This window comes from Artemia franciscana, chromosome 17 (assembly GCF_032884065.1).
Source record: "Artemia franciscana chromosome 17, ASM3288406v1, whole genome shotgun sequence".
Classification (NCBI taxonomy): Eukaryota; Metazoa; Arthropoda; class Branchiopoda; order Anostraca; family Artemiidae; genus Artemia; species Artemia franciscana.
In genome coordinates, this window is record NC_088879.1 from 6,349,594 (window position 1) to 6,371,435 (window position 21,842).

Consider the following 21,842-nt stretch of genomic DNA (forward strand, 5'->3'; position numbering starts at 1 on the left):
GCCAACAGCAAAAATAAAAGACGTAGAATCGCTTTACCGTTTCATGCCAGCAGTAGATGTGAAAAGTCTTATTAGAAGTTGTAAGAGAGCTGAGGTACGTAGTACTTCAGCTGAAATCACAGCATGACAAATCACAGCGTTTTCAAGTATTGATAACGGATAACGGATAACAGTATTTTCAACGCATGCCGAAAATCTCAGCAACAAATTCAAAAACTATTACATGAAAATCGGCTGTTGATTAATCTAAAGGTTTTATATTTTAGGCTTTAATTTTTGTGTATTTCTAGTAGCCTATTGCAATGAAGACCTTTTCGTAATAGTGGTGGTTACAGCTTTAGTGGCCTAAGTAGGTCATGCTATTCTTAGGTTAAAAACTTGTTTAAATACCAGAGACCTTAAATTCAAAAACAGCAAAGCAGAATTTGTGCATCATCTTGTACTTGTTAGATTACTTTTATTTGTTTGTAAGCCCTATGCTTGTCCCATTACAAATAGCAATAATACCTCATTACAAACATCAGTGTAACAGTACATTGACCATGTTAATAGCCCACAAACTAACAACAAAAATACAAACTTCCAATTCTGAGCAAAAAAGCCATATATATTACACTCCATAGGCCTTTTTTATTAGGCTAAAAACTATAAGCACTTCTACTAACCATAACCTATGTAAAATCATAACTTTACTAGGCTATGAATAAAAATGGCAATATGAATAAAAATATGGATTGGTAGCATGAATAATAAATTCCATAGACTTGTCACATTAGAAAAACAGGGGAGTGATGTTGAAAATTCCATTTCAAATGTAAATGAATTTTGTATCTACAAAAGAATCTTTTAATACAGCTTTCAAGTCACTACAAATAGCATTTTTTTTTTACTTGTTTGTCCTTCATTTCGGTTTTCTAGATCAATCAATAGCTGTTACAGATTTAGTTTCTGCTTTAAAAGCTGTGAAGTGGTATCCTAGAGACCTGGATACTAAGCCACTTTGTTATTTATCAGGGACAACAGGTGTAACTTATGCTCCTTTCTCTTCTGTTTTGGATCCATAAGTGTACAAAATCTTGAAATTTCTCAGTTATACATCATAGAAATATGATTCTTTGGATAAAAGATTTGGTACTTATGTATTATAGCAACTCTACTGAAAAAGTTTGATCCAATCTGTTTATAATTAATAAATTATTATATAATTATAATATATAATAATATATAAATTATTATATAATTATAATATATTATAATATATATATATAATTATTATAATATAATTAATATATTATTAAAATAATTTTATTTTGATGTCCTTGGTACTTTAATAATTCATTGAGGCTGTTTTTTTTTCAAATACCTTTAATATGATGTCCTAGTACTTGGATCAGTACTTTATATAGATCAGTACTTGAATCAGGCCTTAACCCTACTCATCCATACAATTACATAGGTCAAACAGCATAGCCATACACAATCAACCATAAAGAATAATCCATGGACAGGCAGTTGTGTTGTAAGTTTTATGTAAAACCAATTTGTCTGTCTGCATTTGGAGACAATTAGCTTAGGCACAGTAAGATAAACTAGGCTACTATATAAGTATGTTTTAGTTATAATTTTAATATATAGAGTTGGTATTTTGCTTGTTATTTGGTAAAACTATAAGCACATTTTATAAGCAAAGTAGAAGCAACATTCATATCATCACAAGCACATATAGGATACATTACTTCTCCATTCTCCTAAACAATAAAGAAAAAAGACAAAGACCAAAAATATAACTTTTGTATTATCTTTGATTTTAACCAGTATCTCTTCTTTCTGTACCATTAATTAAACTAAAAAGTCAAAAATGACTCCACATTTTTCACACCCAAACATGCACTATAGTTGGTAATACTCCACTGTGAAGGGCATTCTGTGAGTATAAATATGACAGTTCATATTATTGACTTACTAATAAAATGAACATACCACTCAATGCCTTTTTTATGCTCTTTACAAATATAATAATTGCTTCAATTGCAAGTTCAAATTTAAGCTCTTTTTGAGCTCTTAAAAAAGACCAATTTTCATTGAAAGTATGAATTATCAGTGTTTTTCCAACAAAATAATACTATGTTTTCCCAGCACCATCTTTTCTTGGTCATTTTTGTGAAAATAATGCTACATTTTCTCAGTGCTAAAATTATTTGTACTAAGGTTAGGTTAGGTTAAAAAGTGCTTAAACTTGAATTTGCAATATAAGTTATTGTTATATTAATAAAGAGCATAAAAAAAGGCATCAAGTGGTATATTCACTTTATTGGTAAGTCAATAATATGAACTGTCATAAATTTACCATTCTGTGCTTCTGGGCTTAACCCTGATGTTTAAAGAGGGGCAGTGTTGAATGGTCTGTTGGATAGGGTAGAAAACATGTTTGGGGATTGCATTTGGCTTAATTCTGGTATGGTATCCAAGTTACTCTACTGAGGTATTTATACAGCTGTGTCCTCTGTAGAAAAAAGGGAACAACCAGAAAGAATCTCTCAAACTGCTTGACATACCTAACCACTCATGGGAACATGTTGGAGTAGACCTGTTCTGAGTAGAAGGAAGCCACTTTCTGAATACAGTTGACTATTATAGTTGATTCTTTGAGGTTGATCATATAGAAAAAACCACATCCTCCCAGCAGGTCGTATTCCAGCTAAAAGACCTTTAAAAAAAGTCCAGTGATCTGTTTGGATATCTTGTTTCTAGTACTAAGTTTCAATATGAATCACCAAGGGCTGATTATAATTGTGCATACTTTTAGTGGAAAAGATTCTCTTTTTTGCTGATTCATCCATAATCACAGATATAGTCTTACATGTTTAAGAAAAGAATATTGACAGTGAATGTATAAATTACAGAAATGATAGCACTCTAAAAATAGGTATGTATAATTAGATCTGTGCTAATGAATAAATAATACAATGTATAATTAGATCTGTATCTCATTACATATGTGTTAAAGTCACCAAGGATCATGAATGGAACCCAAAAATCAGAAAGGTAAACTAACATATTTTCCTATCTACTTATAAAATTTATCTTATTAGAAGAAGGGTGATGGTGTATCACTACTTTTTTTTTTCATTATTATGAAAATAATACTTCACTATACAACATTCAAATTTCATTTCAGTATTAAATAGTAAAAAGTAATCTTTCATACATACTGGATATAATTTTTGATTAAAACAGCTAAACCGCCATTTTAGTTGCTGGGTTCTATTCATGTAAAAAAATTGGTATCCTTTTACATCAATATCATATTATGCAGAATTTACATCAAAGAAAGTTTCACAAAGGCCTAAACATCAGTACCCAAATAAAATAAAAATTTCTTTATTGCACACTGTCTGTTCCACCATCCCCAAGATTCCCAGAACAATATCTTTTGAAAGCAAGATTTTGTACAAGTTGTTTCATAAAAAAATATATACTTACTTGATGAATATTAAAAGAATATGAAATATCATAAATAATAATATTAATGATTTATTTATAACCCACTTTGAAACAAACAGGTAGAGTAATTTAAACTAAAAATGAAGAAAAATCAAATACACAGACACATATCATGAAAAGAGAAATCACCAATGCAACAGCACAAACACAAAAAAAAAAAAAAAAAAAAAAAGACAGAAGGAGAAAAGGACGACTGTTTTCCTAAATTAGTGATTAATATAGACCAGCACTTGAATGAGGCCTTAACCCTACTCATCCATACAATCACATAGGTCAAACAGCATAGCCATACACAATCAACCATAAAGAATAATCCATGGACAGGCAGTCATGTTGTCAAAAAGTATAAGTCGTCATTTACCAAACAATAGAAAAATAATATAGACAAATAATTCAGAGGCAACACCCAACATAAGGGCTCATCAGGAGAATACACTGGCCTATATAGGGTTTCGCCACTCTAAATTCTCTACCCAGCACAGTGTTGTGGCTACCACAGAATATCCATGGCATCCCTGTGTCAGGTATCACCCCCAAAATACATGCCTATGAAAAAAAAAAAAAAAAAAAACAGCAAATGTAAAACAACCAAGTAAAACCAAAACAAGCTTATCCTGTTAATATATCCCTCTTTTTAGCAACAATAGGTAAACTAAATATTATAAATTTTACCAAATCACAAATATTAACACATTGCAAAAAACCTGAATGAACAAAAACATGCAGATTTGTCTCTTAGGGACATTATGGCTTGTCTCTAGGGATACAAAGGCATGTCTTGTTATGTCAGTAGCACCATACTTTTCAATAATATGTGTATTATGATATGAAGTGGGGAAATACAGCAAAAAATTGCAATACATAAAATAAGTAATACAGAGCTGGTGCAAATCATTCTTATTCAAGAACAAATACATACCACTTAAAAACAAGACAGAATGGTCCTAATATATGTTATACATTTTGGCTAATGTCCGACATGAATATTTTCCACAGTTAGGTACAATTTTGGAATATACATTTCTAACCTTCAACTTTTCTTTAACATCTTTCTGAACCTGTATTCACAAAAAGGGAGTGTAGAACAATCACTAATCCCTAACCACCATAAACTTACAACATTGCAAATTACCAAGGATCCACGGGACAAATTGTGGGCTGTTGATTTGGGACTAAAAACTATGCAATTTATTTATGTATATAATATATAGATATATGCATCAGATAAATTATAAAATTCTGAAGGCCTTATTCCTGATAACACGTTTTGATACCAAGCATTAAATAGATAAGGTGATAGTACTCCACCCTGTTGTACTCCAGATTGAACTTGTGTATTACCATACAATCCTTTACCAGATCTCAAACAAAGAAATGAATTGCTAAACCAAAATTCAAGTGCATGTATGACAGAAAGCTTCACTCCAAACTCTAATAACAAGTGTCATACTTGTGCATGGCAAATACAGTTGAAAGTTTAGACAAATCCAAAGTGCAAATATGTAATTCATAACCTTTAGTCTGGGCATCATAAAGAATTGAAGCTAATATCCTGAGCTAAAGAAGCTTGAAAAAGTGTATCAAATAAAACTGACTTTTTTTCTAATTTGTGTAACCTTGATGACAAGAATTCAATTACTTCACTATTCATAATCATGTTTTCTTACCACGTTAAAAAACAGCCTCTCAACCCCTTCTCTTCAAGAAATTAAAACATAATCTCTGATACAGTAATTTTGCCAATTACTTCTCTGATCAAACATTATACTGTTCTGCCATGAGCCACAACAAATAAACAAATACACCTTTAGATAAGTAATATAATAATACATAAAAATATAAAAAAATAGAGAAAAAAAATAAAGATAGAAAGAAAATTAATATTCAATGGAATCAAAATATCTAATGTGCTGGAAAATTCAATCGTTTTTTTTTGGGGGGGGGGGAGAAATGGACTACCCAAGCTTGTAGTCCGTTTTGAGAGAGTTCATTTCCTCTCATAGCAAGCAAGGCTAAAATATCTCTTACTGTTTTTTGTAGCATCACCTGAAACCAATCAATACCCTTATATGTCTGTTGTTGTTGCACAAACTAAAAATATTTAACATGAAAGAGATAGCTGAATGGTTTTCTCTTCTGTCCCCCCTTAACTGAAGGAACCATCTCAGTTTTGTAATGATCTATGCTTAGAAGACAGAGAAAAGAAGGTTAATAGAACAGATCAAGATTTGGAGAGAGGGAGGTAACATTGATTTTATGTATAGGATACCATGAAAAAATTGCAAACATTAGTGAACTAATTGGGGGAAATAAACCACCGTTTTAATCATCAAATAATTGTATGATAAATATAATTATTTTCCTACAATACTATAGTAGTACACAATTTATATACAATATAATACACAGTTTAGAGACTTTTTTGCATTTTTTTTTCTAACAAGTGCTTCTGTAAGAAATGGAAATTTTTATATACAAGGTGCACAAAGTATGGTTTTTATTATATAATTAGATATACAATATATAATATTTTTCAAATGTGTAATAGTGTATTAGAATTAATAGAAATTTTAAGCAATATATACTATTTCATATTTGGGATGCCATCATGTGATTTTTAGTTGCGTCAAAGTAGATATCATCATTATGCTATTTTTTTCTTTGATACTGGTGACACCCAAATTTTATTTTTCTTTTATTCTTCTTTGAAACCTTTTTAGTGATAATTTTATTTCACTATTTTTTAGTTTTTTTATAGTTTTTACCTCTTAACTTTCTGACATTTTGCCACTTATTATTTTTGACTAATAAATGGTTTTGCCATTCTAATATTGTTGTTTTTTGCATTGTTCTGCCTGGTTTTTAGTTGTTGTTTATTTTCGATGGTTTTTTTTGTATTTTTTGCTTTTATGACTCCAAAATGCGAATTTGGTCCTTTGGGGCTTGTGATAGACATTTTTTGAAATAAATATCTTATGAGACAACAAAGGACCAAATTTGTATTTCAAGGTAAAAAAAACAAAACAGGACAAATGCAACAACAAAAAGTTTTAAACAGCTATACGTTTAAAACTGGCTAAAGGATACAATTAAATAGGCCAAATGAATAACTCATTCATTCATCTTTGTGTAAAACTATCATTTTATTAGATTCATAAAAGAATTAAACGTATTCTTTGCAAAAAACAAGATGTTCTTATAAAAGAGTCAAAACCTATTGTGTAAACTGTATTACAGAAAACGGGTCATTTATGAGATTTTGTTTTTTAACTATGTGAAAGTTTTGCATAAAGCCACATTTCCATTTTATGTTTTATGATTATGCCATAAAAGCAGTTGTTTTGCATTTTCGATTAACTGTTCAAGTTTTCTTTATACCTAGAAAATACCAAACAGAAATGTTGCAGAAGTTCTAACATTATCTCTACCCAAATCTGCAAAAAAGGGCAATAATACAATATGTCAGATTCAATGTATCAGAGAACCTCTCTGTAGAGGTTTCAAGTTTCCATCTCCAGAAATTTTTATATTTATTGCCAGAACAAAGATTAAAGATGCGTGTTTATTTATTGTTTTTATGGCACTTGATATTTACAAAGTGACATATAGCAATCGCAAATTCTGTCGGTCTGTTGGTCTGTCCTTCTGTTCTGGTTTTGCTAGTTTAGGCACTTCCAGATAAGCTAGGACAATGAAATTAGGAAGGTGTATCAGGGACCAGACCAGAATAAATTAGAAATAGTCGTTTCCCCGATTCGATCATCTGGGGAGGAGTACCTAGAAGGATATCGTGCCTCAGAGCTCTTATTTTAAATCCCGGTCGGATCTGAACATTGGGGGGAGTTGTAGGGGGAAACCTAAAATCTTGGAAAAACGCTTAGGGTGGAGGGATCAGAATGAAACTTTGTGGAAAAAATAATCACAAGTCCTAAATACGTGATTGACATAACCGGACCGGATCCACTCTATTTGGGGGAGTTTGGGGGGGGGGGGTAAATCGGAAAAATTGGAAAAAATGAGGTATTTTTAATTTACGAATGGGTAATCAGATCTTAATGAAAATTGATATTTAGATGGATATTGTGCTTCAGAGCTCTTATTTTAAATCCCGAGCAGATCCAGTGACATTGGGGGGAGCTAGAGGGGGAAACCGGAAATCTTGGGAAACGTGAAAATTGAGGTATCTTTATCTTACGAATGGATGATCGGATCTTAATGAAACTTGATATATAGAAAGATCTTATGTCTCAGATGCTCCATTTTCAATTCGAATCGGATTCGGGTACATAGGGGGCTGGAAGGGGGAAATAGAAATCTTGGAAACTGGAATTCTTGGAAAACGCTTATAGTGGAGAGATCAGGATGAAACTTGACGGGAAGAATAAACACAAGTTCTAGATACGGAATTGACATAATCGGGACGGATCCGTTCTCTTTGGGAGAGTTGGGGGGGATTTCCAGTGCTTTGGTGAGTTTGGTGCTTCTGGATGTGCTAGGAAGATGAAAATTGGTAGGTGTGTCAGGGACCTGCACAAATTGATTTGATAACTTTCGTTTCCCCGATTCGACCATCTAGGAGGCTGGAAGGAGAGGAAAAATTGAAAAAAATGAGGTATTTTTAACTTACGAATGGGTGATCGAATCTTAATGAAATTTGATATTTAGAAGGACCTCGTGTCTCAGAGCTCTTGTTTTAAATCTCGACTGTATTTGGTGATATTTGGGGGAGTTGGAGGGGAAACAGGAAATCTTGGGAAACGCTTAGAGTGGAGAGATCGGGATGAAACTTTGTGGAAGAATAAGCACAAGTTCTAGATACTTGATTTACATAACCGGACGGAATCCGCTCTCTTTGGGGGAGTTAGGGGGAGGATGTTAATTCGGAAAATTTAGAAAAATTGAGGTATTTTTAACTTAAGAACGGGTGACCGGATCTAAATGAAATTTGATACTTAGAAGGAACTCATGTATCAGAGCTCTTACTTCAAACTTCAACCAGATCTGGTGACATTGGGGGGAGTTGAGGGGGAAACCGGAAATCTTGGAAAACGCTTAGAATGGAGAGATCGGGATGAAACTTGGTGGGTAAAATAAGGAAATGTCGTAGATACGTGATTGACATAACTGGACTGGATCCACTCTCTTTGGGGGAATAAGGAGGGTCCAGTGTTTTGGCGAGTTTGGTGCTTCTGAACACGCTAGGACGATGAAAATTGGTAGTAGGTGTATCAGGGACCCCCACAATTGACCTGTTTAAGTCGTTTTCCCCGATTCAAAAAATGAGGTACTTTTAACTTACGAGTGTGTGATCAGATCTTAATGAATTTTGATATTTAGAAGGACCTCTAGTCTGAGAGCTCTTACTTTAAATCCCGATCGGCATTAAGCCTCTGATTTTCCTTTTAAATCAATCTATTGATTCTTAGAATTTTTCTAGAGCTCATGCCATATGAGCTCTTGGCTCTTGGCTATTCCGACCTCGTCACAAGTGCCATATGAGCTCTTAGCTCTTGTTTCCATGGGTGATCATATAGAACCAATGGTCCTAGAAGAGGGAGAGGGCTCATTATGACCAAAACTAAAAGTCCTAGCTCCCTTTTTACGTGAACAAAACGATTGAAGGGCAACTAGTCTGCTCCAGTGCCCCTTTTTCCCCAAAGTCGGAACCCCGTTTCTTTTTTTCCGTGTTTTTACCCAAAAACAGAAACGGCTGCTTTTATTATTAAAATGACCTATTATTAAATAATTATTAAATAAATTTAATATTTTATTATTATTAAAATATTATTTTAATTTATTATTAAAATATTATTAAATATTTTAATAATATTTATTATTAAAATAATATAATATATATTTTATTATTAAAATATAATATTTATATATATATATATTATTAAATAAATTAAAATTAATTTATTATTAAAATTTATTATTTATTATTAAAATTAATATTAAATTATTATCTAATATTTTAAATTATTAAAATTTAACAGATGTTTCAGTTTTTTGCAAGCACTGCGAGATGCATGCATGTAATTTCACTTATCTCTGAATAAGTATAGAAGCAGTTAGTGCAAAATTCTAGCGGAAAAGATTTTCTTCTGATCTGCATCTCTCACACAAAAACACCAGAACTCTCTCCTCATATACCCTGAGAATATTTGCTTTTACGCGGGCAGTATTTATATTGTTAGTATTTTGACGTGAAGAGTTTATCCGCAGCCCAGTCATTTTGAGAAACTTAGGAAATAAGCTGTCTTCTTCTTAATCTGGAGTCACTGATTCATTTTGGTTAATCTCTGTCTTGATATGAACAACATCAATTGGGTCTTTGCAAGTTCTTCTGCACTTTTCTACTAGGATATGGACTGCTGGAGAAGCGAGGAGACGGACTTCCGCGCTGAATCTCTGTCTATATCGCTAATTTTTTCTTAAAATCGTTCCTCCTAGGCTTGGAAAGATTGCAAGCATTTATTTTCCTTTGTTACTAAATACCAAGGAATATTGTAATAGAAAAGCAAGACTATTGACGGTATATCGGTAAACGGTCAATATTAATAAATATATATTTGTTAGTACAAAGAGCATTTGATTGCAATTTAGGTTGGCAGAATTCCGCATTCTTTGTTGCGTGTCAAAGACCCGGATCTAAATGTCTATTAATGAATTTCTGCGCAGTAACATACTTGTAGAAAATTATTGTATCGTAACCGATCGCTAATATCGTATATCGGTATATTGTAATATAAAACAGAATATCGAAATATCATAATAGAAAAGGAAGACTATCGACGGTCCAGCGAATAAATCTTTTGATCCCTTGAAAGAAAATAAGATTGAAGAATTGGTCGTCTATTCCCTCGAAGTTTTACACGTGTATCTTATATTGATCTATTTTCTACAAACTAAAATTTGAACTTTTTGTAAGACAAAATAAAATGACTAAGTTTATGCATCATTTGATACAGTTCAGAAAACTGGGAAAGACTAGCCTGAACTAAATAAGAAGCGCTATATCTCTCCATAGGCAACTGCCTGAAAAAAATAGCTATTTATTTGTTGTAAAATCATTCTACCTGAACATTTGTTATAAACCTTTTAGTAAATAAATTGACCCCTTTTAGTCATCCCCCTTGCCTGATTTGGTTGTTTTGGGAAGTGGTGCTTTGAAAGAGGCAAGTATTTGGCCGAAATACAAAAAAGGGAACATATTCGAAGGTAGTTTGAACCGTAAGACAAATCCTGCATTTGTGCCCACGCCCAATATTGGAGCAACATTTTGTAGCAAACCCACGCAAATTTATAATAGCATTGAAATTGAATTATTCATGTGTATTCAATGATGTCTTGTACTGTGCTCTGATTAATCTTTTTTATGCTAACTTTTGGTCTCCATACAAATCTGTTCTTGTTGTTAACAATGTTGTTGAAACTATTGTTTTTGTTTCTTTTCTGCAGAATCTAAGATTACGCTGGGAAAACCATTTTAATTTATTTCTCCTAGTCTTTGGTTTAACAAAAAAATGTTTGTTAAAAACAAAAATCCTTGTACTCTAAAAACTTCTTATCACTAATTTCTGTTCGTTTTTAATCAGCATAGTTTTTTCATTGGTTAAAATAGGAATATTTTTAATCTTTTTGGGTTTTCTCCATAACAATCTAGTTTTTGGCTAACTATTTATATTCTTTTTTTTTTACCTCTTCCCAAGCAATTTGGGGGCTCGTTTGGCCCCAGATAGACGGCGAAAAAGAAAATCTTTGGCAGTCTGTCATCCTTCATCAATGAAACATGTCCTAGCCATATCAGTCTTTCTTTCATTATAACGCTAAAAAGTGGGAAAGAACCACGTTTTCCGAATAGCTTCGTTTTTGAAATTAAATAAAAAAACAAGTTTTTTCAACTGAAAGTAAGGAGCGACATTAAAACTTAAAACGAACAGAAATTACTTCGTATATGAAAGGGGCTGCTTCCTCATCAGCGCCCTGCTCTTTACGCTAAAGTTTGACTCTTTCTCTCAACTCTTCTTTTTAAAACAGTAAAAAACTTTAGCGTAAAGAGCGGGGCGTTGATGAGGAAGCAGCCCCTTTCATATACGAAGTAATTTCTGTTCGTTTTAAGTTTTAATGTCGCTCCTTACTTTCAGTTGAAAAAACTTGTTTTTTTTTATTTAATTTCTGAACGTTTTTGAATCAATGCATGTTTTGATTTTGGCTCTCCGCAGAGAAATAATTAAAACTAAATTCGTATATTTTTTTTTTGGGCTAAATGGCTTTCTCATAATTTTGATCGAATGATTTTGAGAAAAAAGAGCGGGGGAGGAAGCCTAGTTGCCCTCCAATTTTTTGGTTAATAAAAAAGGCAACTAGAACTTTTAATTTTTTACGAATCTTTTTATTAGTAAAAGATATACGTAACTTATAAACTAGCTTACGTAAAGAATTTTTTATTCTCATGTTTTTATTACACATATGAGAGGGTTTGCCCCCTCGTCAGTACCTCTCTCTTTACACTAAATCTTAAATTTTGGCCCAATTCATAAAAGAATGACCCCTGAATCACAAAAGCCGTAGAATAAATAGTTGACATTACTAAAAATACTTTAGCGTAAAGAGCGAGGTATTAGGAGGAGGTGAGCCCCTCATATGGGTAATAATTTCTGTTCGTTTTAAGTTTTAATGCTGCTCCTTACTTCCAGCTGAAAAAAACTTTTTCATATTTATTTTTTCATTGTTTTCTTTTTAAATAATGCTAGTAAATCCTGCGCTCCCTTCATGGAAATTTTCTTCCCCCGTGACAAATTCCTCGATGGAAAGTTCCCCCAGTATATCCCCCTCTTTTCAACCCCTCCCCCCAACCAAAAAATCCTCCTGAAAACACCCGTACACTTCCCAATAACCATTACTATATGTAAGCACTGGTCAAAGTTTGTAACTTGTAGCCCCTCCCACGGGGACTGTGGAGGAGTAAGTCGTCCCCAAAGACATAGTTATAAGGTTTTTCGACTACGCTGAATCAAATGGCTATCTCAGAATTTTGATCCGTTGACTTTGGGAAAATAATTAGCGTGGGAGGGGGCCTAGGTGCCCTCCAATTTTTTGGTCACTCAAAAAGGGCACTAGAACTTTTCATTTCCGTTAGAATGAGCCCTCTCGCAACATTCTAGGACAACTGGGTCGATACGATCACCCCTGGGAAAAAAGAAAAAAACAAACAAATAAACACGCATCCGTGATCTGCCTTCTGGCAAAAAATACAAAATTCCACATTTTTGTAGATAGGAGCTTGAAACTGCTACAGTAGGGTTCTCTGATACGCTGAATCTGATGGTGTAATTTTCGTTAAGATTCTATGACTTTTAGGGGGTGTTTCCCCCTATTTTCTAAAATAACACAAATTTTCTCAGGCTCGTAACTTTTGGTGCGTAAGACTAAACTTGATGAAACTTATATATTTAAAATCAGCATTAAAATGCGATTCTTTTGATGTAGCTATTGGTGTCAAAATTCCATTTTTTAGAGTTTTGGTTTCTATTGAGCCGGGTCGCTCCTTACTACAGTTCGTTACCACGAACTGTTTGATACGGTCAGTCAACTATTACATTACTGAAAACACAAAACATACACATACGAAACAAGAATACTTTATCTTTATACCATAGAACATTCCCTATTGAATTATTATTTACTACAGTGAATTATTATTGAATTAATATGAATTTAATATATTGAATCGAACTTATTGAATTATTGAATTGAAGGATGAATTATTATTGAATTTATCATGAATTATGAATTGAATTATTATTCACTACAGTGAATTCTTATTGAATTTATTATGAATTGAACTTATTATGAATTGAATTCATTGAATTATTGAATTGAATTATTATGATTATAATTATGATATCATAATATAATAATATAATTATGAATATCGAATATGAATATGAATATTATAATTAATAATATAATATCATAATATAATTATGAATTGAATTATTATTCACTACATTCACTACTCCCTATTGAATTATTCACTACAGACGAGAGACTTAGCTGTTTTACGTGTTGTGGATTCGAGCTCTGCTGAGGAAGGGTTCCTAAATTTTATCGTCAGGGTATAATTTTGGGTATAATCGTCAGGGATTCAACAAATTTGCGAATATATTTATTTATTTATTTTATATAATTTTATCGTCAGGGTATCTACCAGAAGGGAGTTCAAAATCAACCAAGCTTAATGACATCTAATGTCCTATGTTTCCTTTTTTTGGCTGGGGGGACAAATCTTACCTTTTTTGGGTTCTTGGGGGGGGGGTGAAGGTTATTTAAATTCTTGTCATCAGGGTATCAACCAAAAGGGGCTATAGGATCTCAGCAGAGCTAATTAAGAGCCAAAAGTTCATGTTCCAGCTATAACTTTTCTGACTACAGGATCAATCCATTCCTGTTATGAAAAAGAACAGCCCGCGCAAATCTATAATAGCATTGAAATTGAATTGTTAATGTGTATTTAATTATGTCTTTTCCTGTGCTCCCATGAATCTCTTTTATGCCAACTTTTGTTCCCCATACAAACCTGTTGTTGGTTTTTGTTGCTGTTGTTAACAGTGTCGTTTAAACTATTGTTGTTGTTTCTTTTCTTCACAGAATCGTAGATGAATCAGAGCATCTTTTGAATACCATCTTTTGAACTTTTGAATACCATAGTTTTCTCCTAGTGAATTCTGTACACAATATCCGTTACCAGAACCCTCGGCTGAAAATTAAATTTAAAAAACTTAAATTAAAAACTAAAACTTAAATTTAAATTTAAAAAGTTTTTTCAACTGAAAGTAAAGAGCAACATCAACACTTAAAATAAGCGGAAATTATTACGCATATGAAGCGACTGACCCATCCTTAATACCTGCTCTTTACGCAAAAATTTGACTTTTTGTCCCAATTCTTTAAGAACGACCCCTGAAACACAAGGACTGTATAATTAGAATAATAAGCTTTTTTAAAAGTTCTTAAAAAATACCTTTAGCATAAAGAGCGAGGTATTGAGGATGGGGCAACCACTCTTATACACGTAATAATTTCTGTTCGTTTTAAGTTTTGATGTTGCTCCTTACTTTCAGTTAAAAAAAACTTGTTTTTTTAATTTAATTTTTGATCATTTTTAAATAATGCCAGGATATCTGGCTCCCTCTTCATGAAAAATTCATTTCCCTTGCTGTAAATCCCTCCAAAAGAAAGTTTTTCCCAAGTAAATACCCCCCTACCACCAGGAAAATTCCCCCCCCCCCAGACAATTCCATTCTAGCAGAAAATTTTACAAGAAAAATCGGACGATTTCTTCTAAAAAAAAAAATTCGTGTCACACTTTCATTGGAAAAAGACTTTAGTTTCTGATTGTTTTTAAAATCATGCCGGAAATCCCTCCCCTCCGTGGAAAATTCTTCCCAAAAATACCCCATCCCCTGGACAATTCCCTTTGTGATGTGGACATGTGAACATGTCCACATGTAAATTTGAGTCAGGAAAGAGAAAATAAGACAATAAAAAACGATTTTGTAAAGGAATTCTGGCCCATTCCCCCAGAGTTAAATTTTCCTTGGAAAGCTCACCTCCAGAAACTTTCCTCCCGATGGAAAACTATCCCCATGGAAAGTTCATTCCCCTCCCCCCAAAAAATGTCTGTATGCTTCCCAATAACAAACAGTTGACGTAAACAATGGGCAAATTTCACGACTTACAGATCTTTTGCTTGGGCTGTGGGGGTCATGTTATCTCCAAAGGTATAGCTACTGGGCCTTTCAACTATGCTGAACAAAATTGTTGTCCCAAAATTTTGACCGGACGGCTTTGAGAAAAGATGGGGATGGGAGGGGGATAGTTTTCTACCAATCTTTTTGGTAATTTAAGAGGGTACTAAAACTTCTAATTTCCTTTCGTGATATTCTAGGACTATTGGCTGGATACGATCATCCCTGGAGAAAAGAAAACAAATAAATCATGATCTTTCTTCTGGCTAAAAATACAGAATTCCACATTTTTGCATATGGGAGCTTGAAACTTCTACAATAGGGTTGTCAAGATTCTGAATATGATGATGTGATTTTCATTTACTTTTTGGGGGTTGTTTCTCCTCTTTTTGGAAAGTCAGACGAATTTTCTCAGCCTCGTAGCTTTTGATGGGTAAAGTTAAACTTAATGATTTTTTATATTTGGAATCAGTATAATTAGTCAATTCCTTTGATATATTTACTGATATCAAAATTCCGTTTCTAAAGTTTCGGTTGCTATTGAGCCGCGTCGCTCCTTACTTACAGTTCGTTACCACTAACTGTTTGATGTGATGGCAAACTAAGCTTACTACCCTTGGATTCAGGAAAATGTGATTGGTTCAACCCAGTAGTACCTGCAACAGATTTTCTTGTGGTTTTTGGTTCGAAAATTTAGATATTGTGCCCAACTAACAGTATCCTCTCAGAACTCTTTGCTTCAAGCAGGCCACTGAAGCGCCAAAGTTTTATTGGAACTAATTTTCGCAATAATCATAGCAGTCATCTTTTGCCCAGCTTTCTAGAAATAAGCCTTTGCAAATAGGACTTGTTTTGGCCAATATGGAGCTGATTTAATGTATTTCTACAGATATTCCGCACTTAACCAACTTCTTGCCATCGGTCTAAATAAAATGGCGAATCCTCTAGATGGCGCGTAAATGAGTGCACACTAACTGTCTTATAAACCAAGGGGGCGGCAGGGTAGGTCATTTCATGGTTTGATTATATTCCAATTTTTTCTTTAGCTTTTCAGCATAAAGTTTAAGCAGGTGATTTCAATTATAATGACAAACGTTAAATAATATAATAATAATATATATAATAATAATATAATAATAATAATATAATTGAGAATCAGTAAGACGAGTAAGACGAAATATAATAACTAAATTTTGCTGGCAGGTTTGGTATTGTTCTCTAGCCACCAACAGTGTGCAATTTATTTTCAATAATCTATTTCAATAATTTATTTTCAATTATTTTCAATAATTGCTTAATAATTGCTTTAACGATTTAGCCACAATATATACTTTTATTGCTTTGACGATTTGGCCACGGTTTCTATAGACATTCAGCATTTAACCAACTTCTTGCCGCAAAAAAAACAACAAAACAAATGTAATACGAAAAAAGTAGAAATAATAATAGCACAAGGAGAACAAAATAAATGAAAGCAACAAAAAAGGAAAAAGACATGAATGACGTAAATTATATAAATAATGGAAGTGATTATTTGCATTTAATAATGACTAGACTAAGGAAACACTCCTGTGAAGTACTGTGAAACACTAGATAGTTTAAATAAAATGGAGTATCCTCTAGATGGCGCCTAAATGACTGGACACTAACTGCTTCATAAGCCAAGGGGGGGGGTAGGTCATTTCATGGTTTAATTACATTAAAAAAAAATTCTATAGCTTTTCAGCATAAAGTTTAAGCTGGAGTTGAATTATAATGACCAACGTTAAATAAACAACATAATTTTGCCGGCAGATTTGGTATTGTTCTCTATCCACCAACAATGTGCAATTTATTTTCAATAATCTCTATTGCTTTGACAATTTAGCCACAATTTTGCATATGCTTTGGATCAAGAACATAGTAGTGCGTTAAATGCAAAATTTTTTTTTGCAAAACTTTTTTTGCTAGCAGATGAGTAAAATTTAAACATGTCTCTTGCTTTGGAATGAGTAGCAATGATGACTTCAGAACTGAATGGGCTAATTGAGATTTTGCCTTGGGTGCAAGAGGCCAGAACCGTATTGTTACTTTTTTTGTATTGTTGATATCCAAAATGTACAATTATTTTTTTTTTGCAGATACTTTATTGACTGTGGTTTTATCATGGGGATTCTCCGTGGATTCTTGCGAAAGGGTCATTTTGCTGCACTTCGTTTTCAGTCACGTCCAGCAGGTTCTTTTGTTGGCCAAGAGATTCATGGGTTCATAGTAAAAAGGGTGGAGGATATACCAGAACTTTTTATAAAATCAACGGTGCTTTCACATATCAAAACTGGTGCTGACTATATTCACTTAGCCAGAGATGACTCAAATAACGTGTTTTCGATTGGGTTTAGGACAATTCCTACTGATTCAACGGGTGTGCCTCATATTTTGGAACATACTGTTCTTTGTGGTAGTCAAAAGTATCCTGTTCGTGATCCCTTTTTTAAGATGCTAAATAGGTCCTTATCCACTTTCATGAACGCCATGACTGGACCTGATTTTACTATGTATCCTTTCTCAACTCAAAATGATAAGGATTTTAGGAATTTGATGTCTGTTTATTTGGATGCAGTTTTTAACCCTAAGCTTGAGAAGCTTGATTTTCTTCAGGAAGGATGGAGATTAGAGCCAGAGAATCTTGAGGATCCCAATTCAAAATGGATAATTAAGGGGGTTGTTTTTAATGAAATGAAAGGGGTATATGCTGATCCTCAGTCAAATTTGTCTCAGAAAATCATGAACACCTTATTGCCAAGTCATACATATGCTACTGTTTATGGAGGGGATCCTCTCAAGATACCTTCTTTAACTTGGGAGCAATTGAAAAACTTTCACAGACAGTTCTATCACCCAAGCAATGCTAAATTCATTTCATATGGAAATATACCTTTTGAGAATCATCTGAAATTCTTGGATGAAGAGTATCTTTCAAAATATGACAAAATTGACCGAGCAGCTGTTGTACCATTAGAACCTAAATGGACAACTTCGAGAAGAATTGAAGTTGAAAGCAGAAATGATCCAATGGCTCCTGAAAAAGATAAGCAAACCACAGTTGCTGTTAGCTTCTCTCTAAATGATGCAAGTGATCCTCTCGAATCAACAATATTGCAAATTATATCTCAGTTATTAATTGATGGGCCAAATTCCCCGTTTTATAAGTCACTATTAGAACCAAATATCGGAATTGGGTATACACCCGTTACTGGGTATGATGCACATTCGAGAAACGCCATGTTTACTATTGGTTTACAAGGTGTAAAAACAGAAGATAGTGAAAAAGTAATTGAAGTAATTCGGACGACTTTTGAAGATGCTGCCAAAAACGGGTTCCCTACTGAACGAATCGAGGCTGTTTTGCATAAAATTGAACTGAGCATCAAGCATCAAAGATCTAATTTTGGACTTGGCCTTGCTATGGGCTTAACCCCGCCTTGGAATCACGAAGGTGATCCTTTAGAGTTTCTGAAAGTCAATGAAAGACTTTCATGTTTTAGAAATCAGATAAAAGAGAACCCAAATTTCCTCCAAGAAAAAATTAGACAATATTTTATTGACAACACTCATCAATTAATTAGTGTCATGTCACCTGTGGTTGATTATGAAGAGAAGCAGCTGTCGAGTGAACAAAGCTTGTTAAAATCTAAAATAGATTCCCTTACAAAAGACGATAAGGAAATCATGCTTCAGGAAGCTCTGGAACTTAACAAGAAGCAAAAACATATTGAAGATATATCAGTTTTACCAACATTACTAATTGAAGATATCAAACCAATGCTAGAAAAAACAACTTTAGATCATATAAGCATAGGAGATACTAATGTTCAAGTTTGTTTGCAGCCAACAAATGGTATAACATATTTTCGTGCAATACTTTCAGCCAAAAATGTTCCAGATCACCTTAGAATGTACGTGCCTTTGTTCTGTTCTCTCGCAACTGAAATGGGTGTGAAAGGTTTAGACTATCGCCAATTTGATCAGGAAGTGCAGTTGCGAACAGGTGGTTTTGGCGTTGGACAACATATATCAGAAGAAGTTTCAAGTGTGATGAAATATGAAGATGGTATAATGATTGGTTCACACTGTTTAGACAGTAATATTGAGCACATGTTTAAGCTTTGGTCTAAAATATTTCTGGATCTGACTTTGTCCGATGTAGGTCGGCTAGAAACATTAGTTCGAGGAATGGTGGGAGACTATATCAACTCTTTAGTGCGAATGGGACACGCATATGCGATGGGTGGGGCTTCTTCCTGCTTGACACCTGTATTGAATATAAGAGAAAGTACTGAAGGTCTTACGTTCATCAGGGAGTTGAGAACTCTAACTGAATCTGGGAAGTTTGAACAAATCCTTGAAAATGTCCAAAAAGTAGCAAAAATAATTTTATCTGATTCTCAAACACGTTGCTCTTTAAATTGCATTCCAACATCCAGAGATTTAGCTGTTAAGAGCCTTGAAAATTTTTTGACTTCTATTAACCTAGAAAAAAGTGATTCTAGTCGTTTTGTAGTAGACAGAAGTACCTTTAAGCCAGCTTCCCAATGGACTTACAACATACTTCCAGTCCCAGTAAATTTCGTATCCAAAGCTGTGCCAACTGTACCATTTTCATCTAGTGATTTTGCTCCACTAAGAATTTTATGCAGACTTTTAAGTGCTAAATATCTTCATACTGAGGTGCGCGAAAAGGGCGGGGCTTATGGCTCAGGTGCAGTTGTAGGAAGCCATGGCGCTCTTCAATTCTATTCGTATAGAGATCCGAAGGGCTTAGAAACTTTAGAAGTTTTCAATAAATCACTGGATTGGCTAATTAAAGCCAATATTGATGATCAGATGTTATTAGAAGCAAAGTTAAGTGTTTTTCAGAAAGTGGATGCCCCAGTTCCACCTGGCTCTAGAGGATCAAGATTCTTTGTGCACGGAATATCTGATGAACTTTATGAGAAGCATAGAACTGAGTTAAAGCAGACGCGCAGAGATGATGTTTTGCGTGTGGCAGAAAAATATTTGAATACTGGTTTGTGTGGTGTATCTGTTCTGGGACCACAAACTGATAAAGTCACAAGTGATAACCGATGGAAAATTTTTTGAAGTTTTAATTCGAGTGTTTTAGTCAATTAAAAGAACGATATAATGTAATATGCCTTTGAAGGGATGTTTGGCAGATAAAATAGACGGTTTTTGTCTGTCATTGTGTAGCCAAATTGTGGAATACTAAGAATATTAAAAGAATAAATAAAATTCGTCCTCAAAATTTTTGAATAATTTTGAAAAATATTTGAATGCAGGTTTGTGTGGTGTATCTGTTCTGGGACCATAAAATGGTAAAATCTTGAAAAATAAAATAAAATTTTTTGAAGTTTTAATTCGAGTGTTTTAGTCAATTAAAGTAACGATATAATTTAATATATCTTTGAAGGGATGTTTGGCAGACAAAATAGACATTTTTTGTCTGTTATTGTGCAGCCCAATTTTGGAGTACTAGGAATTACAAAATAATAAATTAAACGTTTGGTCCATTCATACCTGAAAATCGCAATTTTTTCTTCAGCTGTTTAAATATTTTGAAGATTTCGTGGGATCACTTTTACCAGTGTTGTGACATTGAACCATGAAGCAAGGAGGTAAAATTATTTGGTTAAATTTGACAACGTTTTTTTCGTAAGAGTTTAAACATAACAATCTCTTGATTCCCAAAGACAACGAAGCATTCAAAGAAAAGCTATATATTCTCAAGCTGGTTGGCGTTATATGTTTTTACTTTTATCCTAGTTTTTGCTGATTTTCACCCTCGTTTCTCTTTTTAAGTTTTGCGCCCGCTACTTTCAGAGACTTTAGAACTGTTCATAAAGTCTTTTTCACAAAAAATTGAATTTCTAATTTTTCCGAATTTTTGAATATATATGTGATTATGTAAGTTTAATGTTAACCTAATTCAAACAATCGGACTTCACGTCTGTTGAGAGAGACACTTTTCCTATACATATCTTCAATACAGAAGAACTACATCAGCCACTTTAGAAAATCAAAGACTTGTTAGTAGTGGCTGATAAAGATTCAATGAACAACAATACCGGCTACATTAAAAAAAAAGAAAAAGTGAGATCAGACAAAAAAGTTGGAAAAGAAAGAAATGAAAATAAAGAAGAAGAAGAGAGAGAGACCGAGAAAAAAAAATCCTACTTGCAAAATAAGACAATAAGCCATCCCATTTAAACTATTTACTTAATCTCTTACCATAAGGTGGTTCCTCAGTCTACTCTTAAACTGGCTAACATTTTCTGATAACCTTGTACTCGTTGGTAAAGAATTCCATACTACTGGTCCAGCAAACCTGGGACTAAAACTTGCCCTGTGAGAGCTGTGACACTCATATACCAAATCGTCCACATGCCAAATTCAAGTCTCATAACTGTGGCATGAAGAATTCCTTGTAAACTTTTGACGAAAAAATTCAGGGGAAAAACCATAAATACTATTAAATACAAAAATAGCAAGTTGATAATCATGAAGTTGGTTAACTTTTAGAATCATGAGTTTATTATAACAATTAAC

At 33.4% G+C, this 21,842-nt stretch overlaps 1 protein-coding gene across 1 annotated transcript; it reads left to right on the forward strand.

Moving 5' to 3' along the window:
• The first annotated feature begins 78 nt into the window (after window positions 1–78).
• Window positions 79–20,426, forward strand: LOC136037747 (presequence protease, mitochondrial-like). The gene is made up of 2 exons (XM_065720536.1): window positions 79–252; window positions 17,378–20,426. Exon 2 carries the CDS (start codon window positions 17,403–17,405, stop codon window positions 20,376–20,378), a length of 2,976 nt encoding a protein of 991 aa, XP_065576608.1. The 5' UTR covers window positions 79–252; window positions 17,378–17,402; the 3' UTR covers window positions 20,379–20,426.
• Window positions 20,427–21,842: the final 1,416 nt, after the last annotated feature.